Genomic DNA, 13538 nt, shown 5'->3' with positions numbered 1-13538 from the left:
TCATAACCACATTTATTCAAACACTATTTTAAATGTTACCAGACCATAGCATAAGGTACATGAATGTACACTTGCACCTCTTTTGATTGTATATTTCAAAAAGACTTCCAAAAAGCAACACAATGAAACTGAACGCACAAACAAAATTTAGACCAGTTCCAATTTATCATGAAAATCTTGCTGGAGAAAGCAAACTTGAAAGAATTCCAATAATCCATATTAGGGCAATACCCTAATCAGGCCTACCCCAAAGTCACAAAATAGAATACAGAATGCAAGATTCTGAGTTTTACAGAAACCTTCATCAAGTTAAATGGTAAAAAAAAAAGCAAGGCAAAAGGGAGAGAAATATATTGTTTCCTGGTTGGTATTCAATCGATTCAAGTACATCTGGTAAGAATCTTAAGGTGGACTGTGAGAGGAAGCAGATGTTCAGATAAGGTCCTTTTTAGATGCCATGCAGGTATCATATTGCACTGCAGCTTCCTTGGAAGGAAAAATACTAACAGCAGAGTCCCCATCTCTGAAAATAAAGCAGCCAATTTTATAACAATAAATCCATTATGGTCAATACTGCTAAAACCTTTTGTGTGAAGTGGAAAACACCAAATTTAAACATACAAAAACTAGAGGAAGAGGATTTTATATATCTGAATATAAGGCTTTATTGTCTGAGGAAACATTCCCTCAGCTTGGTAAATCTATTGTTCTGTTGACCATCTTTTTATCTCACACACCAGCTGAGATAAATCTATATCCCTATTAATGTAAAGGACTACCTAGTTTCTTTAAGCCTGTTCTCCACCTAAGAAGAAACCTGGGTGTTTCATCTAAGGATGGAAAGGGAACCAAGCAACAGTTCAGCCAAACCTCCCTCCATCTTTCCTCCATGCACCTCTTTTTTTAAACATCTAATGTGATGAAGAGTTCTGTAGAACACCAAAGGTTGTTTACTATTTTGTAACATTTTGGGCGACCCAATAAAGGTTCCCTGATTTTGTATTTTTCCTTTTGAGTCAAGACAGCTACCTTTACTGGGTGATCTGGAAAATTTAGATATTGCATTTAAAATAAAAAAGGGTTCACATTTAAATATGCTGAAATATTGGGATGGGTGATTTTAGGATGTATAGTAAAAGTCAAGTGGAGGCATTATTATTACACTTTGGATTGGATCGTACGTTCCTAAGAGTAGAGAAATTTTCATGACACTCCCACTAGGGGGAGGGAAGGAGAAAACACTGATTTTTTCCTTCCTACCAACAATTTTCACTAATTCCCACTAATCTTCCACACTGTTTGAGAAGGTACCCTAACCTTCCTGAACAAAGAAGGTTAGGGAACCTTCTCAAACAGTGTGGAAGTTAGTGGGAATTAGTGAAAACAGCTTCTCACACTTCTACTCACATGAGTTTCTGATGAATCAGTCCCTTCCATTTGCAGTAGAGCAAGTCAGGATTCACAACATTACATTTAAACTGATTTTTAAAATAATAATAATAATAATAATAATAATAATAATAATAATAATAATAATAAATAATTCTGATTTTAAGTGCAGTATAGATAATCACAATTATGGCAGTGTCTGTGTACACAGGCAACATAAATTTCCTAGGTTTTTTCCTAAATTAATGAAAAGGCACGAGATAAAGAACGTGGTCTGTGTTAAATTAAATATGAAAAAGGAGCTTTGCAGATTAGTTACAGTATTAAGTACTATTTGTTTAAAAATTAATTTACTATAGCTTTAAATCACCACCCCTCTTCTGGCCCAAAGTTCTCCCATTCAATTTATTTTTAAAAACTGAACAAACAACACTGACCATCCTTTGAGAAACGTATCAGTCTAGTCAAATGTTACTCTTTTCTTGGAGAGTAAAAAAAACCAACAGCTTAGCTTTTCATTCAATTTTTGTATTCCAATATAGATTGTGTCATTTTTGTTCCACTTTCCCTATCTGAGTATTCTTTCCTGAGTATTTTTCCACCTAGAAATAAACTCCTAAAAAATGAATCTTAACTAAAGTAACTGTTAGTTAAAACTATTTTGGATACAAGTGTTTAATAAGAAACATATTCTGAAAAGAATTTCAATGAAAGTTTCACATGGGTCAATATCAAAAGCCTGTGAAAAAAGGCAAGCCCTTACCTGGTGTCAAAAAGATGTTAACAAAGGAACATTTGCTGGGAAGAGCATTCCATAAATATGGACCCACAACTGAAGACCCTCTCCCTTAACACCCACCTAACTTCTCTTAGAGGGGGAACCTGGAGAAAGGCCTCAGTTTCTCATTATGAGACTGATGTGAGATTCTAGTCTAGACTGCAGAATGTTAACACACACTACAGTTTCCCTAAGTGCCACAGTTAGTTCTTCTAGCCTGAGACATGTGGGACTAGGGCGATATACGAATTTAATAAATAATAATAATAATTATACAAGGAGCAACTTTGGCATAACTAGGGGCTTGCATCTGCCCAGTGGGATGGATCCAAAGCTCCCACCCTCCACTGGAAAAAACTTCTTCAGTCAAAATGAAACCTTTAGATCCAACCCAATTGCACCATTTTTCTTCTAGAGCACTAACCAGCATCAAAGTCTCCTTAGCATTTTAAAGTCCCCCCACCCTTTATGGGTGGTTTTCAACTAGTAAGACAGAATTTAAAAATTCGTAAACAAATGTGTGGTTTTTCATGAAGGATGTTATGTCTTCCACAGGTACACTCCCTTCTATGTGCGCACACACATTCCTTTAGGCTAGAAGCGGGGAACCTCAGGTCTGGGGGCCAAATCTCTCTGTTTACCCCTTGGAACTTTCTGTAAGTCACACTCCTCACCAGTGCTGCACCATGCCATTCTCAACTGCTTTTGCTTGACTTGAACAATGTCAGTGCCTCTTGCTTGCCTGCATGGAGGATAGAAGTGTGTGTTTGTGTGCGTATGTAGGTATCTCTGACTTTTGCTTGGCAGAAATTTAGCCTTCCGAACAAAGTTAAGAGCTATATCTGCTGTTCCACCAGTTTTTGCCTTTGGTCCCACCCAACACTGCCATCCAAGCCCCACAACACTGTTCATGAAGAATGTGGTCCTTCTGTATACTACTAACATGGCATTGATTCATTTAAAAACAACACATGGCTTTTAAATATTTGTATAGATTTTGTAATAAATCGTATTATTTTCTAAAATATCATCCCATGTACATATAACCCATGAAAGAATTCTGTAGTTTACAGTTCAACATACAGCCATACAAATTCAGTTAATTAAGAAAACAATTAGTGCCACTCCATGTTTATACCTGACATACCTTTACATCAAAGTATATGGGCAAGTGATTTCACCCTCCAGACATGATACTCCTGGGGTAGATCAGTTCCCATCATAACAACAACAAAAAAATCATTTACCTAACCACATAGCTATAGAATTCATCTGGTGGTAGTTCCTTTGTGCAGAATCTTTTGATTATTATTATTTAAACAAAGAAGACACCATGGGCACCAACTGGGTTTGCATGTTGAGCTCCATGCAGAGGGATTGCCACTAAGGTCCAATACAGCCATCCTTTGTCCTTGTAAATTATGTTCACACATTGCATCATCCACTACCCAGAAAGGTTGCTCTGTTTGCTTTCCATTGGTCAGGTAGTTTGCTTTCCATTTGCTCATTCAGGTCTGGCCAAGAATTTGGTCTGAACTCATTTAAACACCTGACCACTGCTAGATTGAGAGGGAGGACTGGGGGCGGAGGGAATAGAATACACAGTAGGCTCTCATTCTGGCTCAAGGCAACGCATACAGAATATTCTGTTAGACCCCATGACAATCCCTCCACTCAGGCCCCTGCAGAGCTTGTCTGAGGCCTGGTGCAGGAGTCCTGTTAGAATAAAGTTATAAACTCAAACAAAAAAACAGTCGATTCCTGGTGGGGTTCCCTGGCCAGTTTAGCCCTCCGAAGCCTGGCTACACCTGCCTTATATGGGCCTGCCTCTACTCATATGAAGAGAGATATTACTCTAAAACACAACTATATTCACAGGCTGTTAAACCACTATAAATAATTCTAAAAATATGTTTCTTTTTGTGATTTAACTAATCAACAGCAGCTACCACATCTTCTTGCTAATTAAGGCGTTTATAGGCATGATGATGTTCAATTATAAAGATGGTAGCAAAATACAAGCTTTCATCAAAGGCTACCTAAGAGATAGGGGGAGCGAGAATATGAGGCCCAATATATTTTTCTTCCAAAACAGAAACCAGGTATTAAATATTAGCTCTTAGAACTTAAATCTATGCTATTATGTTACTACACAACTGAATATATCACACTATGCAATCATTTTTGGTTTATTAACAAGAGGCTAACTAAACTACCAGTGAAATGAGCTCATTTCATCAGCACCTCAAAGGCCAGACAGAACTGTACACAACCTTAATTTGATTAAAGTTAAGAGTCCTTTTACACAAGGTGTGGATGGCATCTTTAGGTTCTTTGATCCTGTTTAAACATGAATTATAAGGAATTATTTACAAACAAAAAGCTATGATGTTTTATTATAACAAATCCTAATTGGTTAAGCCGCTTAATAAAACAACATACCTATATAGGCGTCTCCCTGGATTCGTAGATATTTTCTTCTGAGGAGGCGTTCATAAAGGACCTGCATGCTGGGCTTGGCTAGTTATAAGGATTGTACACACGACTAGTTACTACACTCCTTTTTCCATCTCTGTTTTATTATTATTATCCTTAAAGTTAGTAAGAAAGTTTTATCACTCACCTAGTAATTAGTGCAATTAGATAAGAAAAATTAAAGAAGAGACTTTAGGAAAGTTCTAGATAAGGAGTTCTGGATGATGTACATTATGAATTTATTGGATTCTTATCACCTGTTTGGGTTTTCCTTTGTTAAATCATGATTGCCCAAATGCTAACAATTTCTGTTATGTGTGAGGCATATTTTATTTAAAAATTATTTAAAAAGTCAATTTTGAAATAAAAATGTACATCAAATAAGTAAATGGAAGGCAAAAGGAAAGACAGAGAATATAAGGCAAGTCAAAAGAAAAGAAAAGCAAGGGTTTTTCCTGAAATTTAAATAGGATTTCAGAATTTCAGGATTATTTCCCCCAAGAATCCCATTTGAATCTCATTATTTTGAAAGCTATTTTTTCCAAGAGAAGATTCTATATAGCTTATAACTAATAAATGCAATAGTTAGATCATCTTGCAAAAGTCATTCATAAGATTATTTTTAGTGACTACAAAGCTGTGCAGTTGCATGTGAGTATGCCCCAATGACTTCATTCAGACTTACACAGATGCAACATTACTGGAAGCAATTTCATAGTTTTAAAAACATATTAGCTTAGAATCATATTAGTAGTATTAGCACATGTAACTAAGGCATTAAACACTTTTGTAAAATACATAGGCCAAATTAAAATATTCAATAACAAAAATTTCAGAAATCCACAAATAGAATTTTAAAAACAGAAACTGTCAGCAATAGAAGCATACATTGAAAGCTACTCCCTTTCTACTTTGAAGTTCCCTTTTTCAAAACAGTTGAGTAATTTGCTAATGCAACATGTGGGCTTGATTAAATTCTTACAGAGATGCATTGTTTGAATAGTTTTTTCTATATCTGCTGTTGGTGAAACACACTTTTTAGTCTAAGATAGACTAAATTCTAATATAGACACAATTCACAAGCACAATCAGGGCATGTAAACCACTATTGTGCAAGAGGTGCAGAAACTTGGCTTACTATGCAGCAGGCAAGAGACCAATATGGTAGCACATGAATAACAGGGGTCATTACCCCACAGAAAGTAACATCCTGGTTTGCATACTAAACACTACATTTTGAGATGTGCAGCAGCGCTAGAGCAGCTGGACTGAAATTAGGCCAGTCTGCATAGTTTGCACAGGTGTAAACAGGGACGGTGTATTAAAAGAATAGTGGGGAATATAATAACCAATAAAATCTTGTAATTTCTTTTGTCACCCCTCGAGTCAAAGTCTTTTTAAATTTTGCATTATTATTTTAATCAAATCCTTGGGTGAAGCTGTATTTTCAATCAAGTGATAAGGCTTAGAAGCATCTCTATGTCCTTTTGATGATGGAATTAAACTCCCATGGACTATAATATGCAATATAACTTTGTAGGTTTCAGCGTATTGATAAAGAATGACTAACTTTTGATTATTTTAATTAAAGCCAAAGGTATTTGAGCTCATACTGGATGTGTGTGTGAGATATAGCAACAATTATTTTGAGTTGTTGAAGAACCAGGAGAACCCAATATAAAGCCATCACTTCTCTGCAGGTAAGTAATATTATAAGCACACCTATGGGTTTCTCTTTTTTCAAACTGAACCACAAGACACTTTTTCATCCTCTCAAAGTTTAAAGTGGAGCCTATTTGTCTTGTTTGGTAAGGGTAGGCGGTGGCTAAAAGCAGAGAAAGGGGAAGGAATTCTTGTGCAATACAATAATGTTTTATGGTCAAAGTTTAGCTGTTAACTTTGGAGCAATGTTCTTCTTGGCTTACCTCAAGTCCTCTCAAAACCCATTTTCAAAATGATAGTTGTATAAGCTATTGTGTTAAGAAACTGCAAAAATAAATTGGGTTTCTCATATGTCGTATCTATTCCAGTGCTACCCAAAATGCGGGTCCACAGACCTGTTTGGCCATTGGTCCCAGTAACTACATCACAGCCATGGTTGAGTGGGATGCATCAGGTACCAAATATGGTACCAGCCTCTGACACTTGCAGGGGGGGGGGGGAGAGATGCCAGTCCACCATATCAGATAGCTTGAAAAACACTGGTCTAGTCAATAAATACTGTAGTGGGGAGTATTTAGACTTAAACCAATGTATCAAAAAACCACATAGTTCTTTTTAAATTTATGAATCTTTGGCATGGCCCTGAGTAAGGACTTCCACTTGCTCAAAAGGGCTTACACCCCTCTCTTCCTCCTGAATCCACCAACAGTGGTTAGGATAGGGGACTTGGGAGAACCCTCAGAACAGCATGTGGTGGGAAGAGAGGGGGCATTCTTCCATCTGGCAAGCTGCAATGCTTGCAGAGACAGAACATTCATCATAGCCCAATGTTGAATTCCACTTTTAGTTTGTATTAAAGCCTTAACTTCCCCCACTCATAATTTTTGATAAATATGTACAGAACAGCCAGCATGGTTTTTTTTTCTTTTTTGTCTTGTAATTCTTAACTAAAGATTCACCCTTGTGGTCTCAACCCAGTATCGACAGCACTATGCTTTATAAGTGAGCATAGCTAATATTAATTATAGATAATGGTTGTGTTTACACATAACGCTAAGCCATGGTTTGTTTTAATCATGATTTTTTTCAGAAAATCATGACCCATTTCAAGAGATAAGGCAACAAACAATGAATTGATTCTCCAAAACGTAAGTTTGTTTTTCAGCTGATTTTGCCTTGTGCTTCTGCAGCCTGACAAGCATCTAGAGTGGAATATCAAAATAAACCATGGTTAAGAAAGGCTGCTGCATTTTTACATCACTCCAAACCATAGTTAAAACAAACCACAGTTTGCAAACCAACAAGAAACAATGGCTTTACATAACAGTTTGTTCCTAGAAAACAATGGTTAGTCTGCAGGGCAAATTTCAGATGTTCAGATAAACCACGGCTTAGTGTTATGTGCAAACCAGACCACTAAGTACAGCTATAGTTCTACCATTCAACACAACTGTTTTAACCTTTTATTATAGCACATTGCACTTTAGGTAATTTGTTCTTAAAGGTAAAAGAAACAGGGCAAATCTTAAGTCAAGAAGAACAAAATAAAAGACAACCTATGCAATATATTAAATCTGAGGGCAGAAAACAGAGTTCATGTTTATACTATCTGCTGAACTAATACCAGATATGCTGCAGACATCTAGTACTATAAAAAGTGCTTGCTGGTACATATAGAAGCAAATAAAGTATTTATTTCACATACCTGCGTCTAGTTTCAGACAGGAAGGCAGCTCTTTTGATAAAGTGGTGAAATAGCTATGTAATCCTTTGAATGCAATCAGCAAACTGGCACAAAGTGTACGGTGGAGATTGTAAGCATGATTCAAGCAAGTCTCTGCTATTATAAAACTGCAGCCCTAAAAATAGATTTGTAAAGTTATCAATTCAGCACTAACAGTTACAGCAAAATTACATTTAAAGATTAAGGACAGGTCACAAAAAGGTGTGTCTAAACACAGCATTTAGCTCCCACTTCTGGTGGTAGCCCTCCATGCCTGTCTACAAGAAGCTTCCCTAAGATTGGGGCATTTTCACCTACAGAGCAGCAGCTATGGGGAACTGTTATCGGACAAAGAATAAGAAAACTAATGACATTTCCATGCACATACAGGACATTCAGGGCTGAAGGCTGCAATCCTGTACCATACTACTTTTTCAATAGGACTTTTGAGTAAATACTTAAAGGAAAAACCTCAGTGTATTTAAGAAACCAATACTGTGGCACTGTAAAACCGTCTCTATTATGCAGTATCACTGAAAAGTAGTCAACACTTCAAGAAATGTTCTAAAATGCCCAAGTCTTGACTAACACATTTTGTGCAACTACACTGAGATACAAACGCTTTGTGTGTTAAAAATAATGTTGTTAAATATTTATCATTTCTTTCAGCAATTAAAAAAATAAATTAAAACAACAATTACAATCTTACATCAGCTGATAATTGTTTGGTGTAATTGCTGCCAAAAACAACACTTTCAAGAGAAGGAATCACAGAATCCCTGTTCTGTGCGGGTGCATTTCTGTTTAGCCAAGTATTTTTGACAGGACGAGGAAAGCTAAAAAAAAAAAAAAAAAAGGGAAGAAAGAAAGAAAAATAAATGTGTGAGAGGGACGGAGGAGAAAACAAAATTCAGAACAGAAATGAAAATTAGAGACACACGGGCGAAGAATACACAGCATCATTTTAAGCCATAACCCAACATATTCTTTTAGGTGTCTGCTGCAACTGGAGGTACATGCCAGTGTACCTCCTAGAATCTAGAAGGCGGATTCTGATAAGAAATGTAGCAAGTTTGCAAGTATAATTTGGCAGGTGAACGAACGGAAAACACTGGCTGGAATCTAAAAACCTATGTAAGTGATATCGGTTACTGATGACCACTTGGGGTTACAGCAGCACCCATACCACAAGGTAAACCATTTTTGAAATTAATGTGGCTTTCAAAAGCAGTTTTTGATATGGCAAGGGGTGTATGTGTATATAAGCAGTGGGTCTGCAACTTATGCTCACTTTACATACATGAGTGCAACTGCTTATGGGGGCAGGAATAAATAAAGAGTGGGGGAAACCCACTGTTCTCTACTCTCCATTTATTTATTTCCCCATAACCCATGCATCCAGCTGGTTTTCCTTGTTTATTGGGCTCTGGGAAGGTCCTGGGGTGTCCTGGGATGCTCCCAGAACCCTCACACTTTCTTTCCAAAGCCCAGTAAGCAAGACAGCGTCTTCCTAGAGCCCTTGTGAAACCTTTCCAGAGCCTGGTAAGCAGCCATCTGCTGTGGGGAGAGGGGCTGTTGGAAGACATTTGTTAAAAAAATCACACTCAAATATATATGTCTAATTTTAGATTTAGTTAAAAAAATGCATCACATGTGAGAAGATGCAGAGTCTTATTTACATATACTATCTAAAATTTACAACTTCTAAATAAAGCACTGTGCATAAAGAATCTTGTATAGTGTCATCCAGGACTTGCAGAGAAATAAAGTATCACTTATCCTTCCTTTTGCTTGTAGATCAAACAGTTCCAACCATTTCTGGTTGCATTTTGTTAAGACAAAAACAAGAACTTAAGCAATTTTAAGACAATTGGAAGATAACCAGAACTGCAGTAAGGGTACAACAGTGCACTCCAATTATACCATATATGCTAAGTTAAATTAACATAATGGGCTAGAGTAGCAATAAGGAAGCACAGCTATGGACATTAGGTTCCCACACAGTCAGTGAAAGAAACTTTTACCCCCAGCTTAGGATCTGAAGGGAAAGTTGTGCAGTGAGAATGTGCAAGCTGTAGCAGCAAATACAGCCCAGTCAACGTCTCTGCACCATCTCCCTGTTTGTCCATTACACTCATACATTACTAGTCTAACCCAGGAGTAGTCACACATTTTGTTGCCTGTGTGGGGTTGTGACTTTGGTAGACTCCAAATCCACACTCCTTCTACTGCAAGACCTTTCATGTGATGCTCGATCAACACATTCAGTGTAAGAGAAGTGCACTGTATATGTGAAGAATGATCAGGGAAGAATACCATCACTATTATTTGTTTCCCTTCCACCACCTTTAGCAAGCAGAACATTTTAACTGAGTTAGGACGACTTCCAAAGAAACCATAAAATCAGAGGAAGACATTATTGCCACCATAACAGAAGAACTTCAACAGATGGACAGACCTTTGCCAAGAATAGAAATGGCAATAGACAGCAAAAGCACTAACACCGTCCAGGAAAGGCAACTCATCGTCTCCATTTGCCACTAACCATAGCCAACAGCTAATCCTTCTAGCTTCCAATTCTGGATAAGAAGATTCTTCTTCTTCCAGCAATCCACCATGCCTTTCTCCTACTAATCTGTGGCACAAATGGCTGTGTTACAAAAGGAAACACACAAACTGTATTCTAAAAGGACAGGGGGAAATTCTTTGTGAAGAGTTAACGCAGCCTTCTCTGAGCTGTCACCCTCCAATCATTTTGGACAATGCCCATCAGCCACAGCCAGTGCTGTACTGGATGAGACTGATAAAGAGTTGATAGTCCAAAACATCTGGGGAGGGTGTCAGGTTGCTGAAGGCTGAGCTAAGGTGTTTACAGTAATTTTCATTTTGCCTCTTTCACTGCTGGTGTTTTATTACGCTAAACATGAAGCATGTTATAGCATGTATGTTTTAAACTAGGGGTTATGCCCTTGCTTACTCTGCTTGCCAACCCCCCACCCCACATTAACCCCCTAGAGCAGAGGTTTTCAACCTTTTTGGGTCCATGGCTACCTTAACCAACCACATTCTTTCTGTGGCACCCCTGTGGGGCTCAAGAGCCCCGTTATGTCACCCCTTCCCTGCAGAGCTGGCAGTCCCTCGCCCCTTTTCGAAGCCTCCCTTGTGGAGTGTTCCCTCAGTCTCCTCTCTTCTCCCCTCTCCTTGGGAATCCTCTGGGCAGCTGTAGCTCCGCCCCCCCGCCCCCAAAGAGAGGTTCTTCCTCACACTGCCACACAGGGGCCTGGGAAGCAACTCCTGGCGAGCCCAGAGATACCATTCGCCTGGGGAGCTTGTAGCCAGGGCTGCTGCAACAAACCTTTGGGAGCCTTTGGGAGGCAGAAACGTGAGAGGGCATCAGAGAAGGGAGGGAAGGAAAGAGAGGCAGAGGCCAGTTCATTCAGTTCTGGGGCTTTTTACATGCTGCTACCAGTAAAGATCCCACTAGTGGCATTTCCACCTACTCTCAGGTTTGGTGGGAGGCAAGTATGGCTGGGCAAAGAGATGTCTCCATTCAATCCAACATCACCCCACAGACTGGCAGAAAGGTGGCTAAGGACTCTGCCCCTAACAGAATTTCCCAGAGAAAGAGATAAACCAGAACACTGCCACAATTCCTGTACTAAAAGCACTAAAAGCAAGATTATCATAGCCTAGGCCACCAAAGTAAACAAGCCAATCTAAATTCCATTAAAATAATCATGAACTGCATCACTTCATTACTTGATTAAAACTAGGGCAGAGGTTTTTCTAGCAGTTATGGTTGTGTGGTTTATCATTTAGTAGCTCCTGGGCTTCCCATCTCCTTTCTATTCCAGCAAAAAACTGAATCAGAAATTTCAATTAAATTGAACTGATATTTATAATACTCAGGGTTTACATAGAACTAGTCACTGGTATGTATAATACACATTTCAAATAATCACCACTCCAACTAAATTACTATCACTTTAATGACCAAACCAAGAAGCAATTAATTATTTAATTTTATTAAATGATTAATTTAAACAAGTATAAAATCAATATTAAATTACCTTATCAATGGTTGGTGAAGCGCTACTAAAGAGGCATGGACTATAACAGAGATGACAGAAAGGTGAAAGTAATCAAACATAACATTGACATAGTGATGAAGGCCTCGGTTTAAGGTAAAGTGCAACTTTAGTGTTCTGCTGCTAATTAGCTGCAATGTGCTCAGGTCATCTGGCCTAAAAGAAAAAGAGTATAATCATAACCAACATTTTGAAAGTAATTTAATACTACAATAATGCAAATCAATGGTTCAAATCTCTTGTACCATAGTTACTATAAAACAAATCCATCAAGATCTAACTATTTTTTTTTTTTATATGCAGGACCTGCAATGAAATAGAGGTGCTCTGTCCAGTGAAATAACTGAAGTCTCCCTTATGCATCTCAATATTTTTCTATACAGAGGATTTTGCACATAACTACCCATGATTAAATCACAATGAAGTCAATATAATCTACATATGTGTAACTGCACAAATTTGACTATCATTTTTAATATAAATATCTGATGGAAAAATCTGTTAAGATGGAAACAAAATATAATATATAATAAATAAAGTAGAGGCATCTATCTCTGGAAAACCTCTCAAAGAATTAGTCCCCCACCCACCCACAACTTCAATAATTTATAGAAAGTGCATGCCTAATTCAAGAGCTGTTTTGCTTGCAGGAATTTCAGTACATCCATGGACTTCACAATCCCAGTTTCCCATTACTTTAACATTAGGGGGAACGCTACATGAAAATGTGGTTCAGTTTCCACCAACACTGAAACAAAGAATTCCTTGATGCACAAAGAACTTTGAGCAAAAACCATTTCTCTAAAAGTAGGAATAGCAAGAATATGAATGTTTAGTTTTAAACTTACGAATAATCTGTATCTGTAAAGTGTAGATCTAAAGAGAGCAGGAAATTCATTTCATTCAGAGACTCTTCAATCTAGACAGGCATTTCAGAAGAAGAATTATATATTATTGTTATTAATACAAACTATAGTTTTACTATATAATCCTATCCAGACTTATTAACTTTTTTGTTTTTTAATTATATCCTGCCCATCTTGCTGGGTTTCCCCAGCCACTCTTGGCAGCTTACAACATATATAAAAACACAACAAAGCATCAAACATTAAAAAACCAAATATCCTATACGAGCAACAAACAATCCAATAAATCAATAGAAACCGATAACAACAATAGCAATAATAAATGGTTTACTGTTATAACCAAATTAAAATAACCACCAACCCTAACTAAACATTTGACCAACATCATCCCGACAAAAACAGAAGAGAGGAACCAAAATTAGAACCATTTAAAATATTTTAAAACATTTTAGCTAGTTGCCCCAACACAAGAGTTGTTCTAGCAATGTCCCTCCGGCATCCCAGGAGCCTCTTTTAGGAAGGACACAAAGTGGCTTCAAATCAGTGTGAAGGTAACT

General features: G+C 37.6%; 1 protein-coding gene across 3 annotated transcripts in view; it reads right to left on the bottom strand.

Annotated features, from left to right (window-relative positions):
* FAM135A (family with sequence similarity 135 member A) overlaps window positions 1–13538 on the bottom strand; it is a 53657-nt gene that overhangs the window by 21733 nt on the left and 18386 nt on the right. For 2 of the 3 annotated variants that reach the window (XM_081856770.1, XM_081856771.1), the window contains exons 6-10: window positions 12964–13034; window positions 12098–12271; window positions 8737–8863; window positions 8010–8163; window positions 4610–4687 (exon numbers count right to left, since the gene is read on the bottom strand). In XM_081856770.1, coding sequence (XP_081712896.1) covers window positions 4610–4687; window positions 8010–8163; window positions 8737–8863; window positions 12098–12271; window positions 12964–13034 — 604 coding nt within the window. The remainder of the gene's footprint in view (window positions 1–4609; window positions 4688–8009; window positions 8164–8736; window positions 8864–12097; window positions 12272–12963; window positions 13035–13538) is intronic. The other variant, XM_081856772.1, reaches the window with a different exon arrangement.

The sequence above is a fragment of the Podarcis erhardii genome, assembly GCF_964252035.2.
Source record: "Podarcis erhardii genome assembly, chromosome: 3".
NCBI lineage: Eukaryota > Metazoa > Chordata > Lepidosauria > Squamata > Lacertidae > Podarcis > Podarcis erhardii.
Note: the sequence above shows the minus strand (reverse complement) of the source record. Positions and strands in the feature narration are given on the sequence as shown.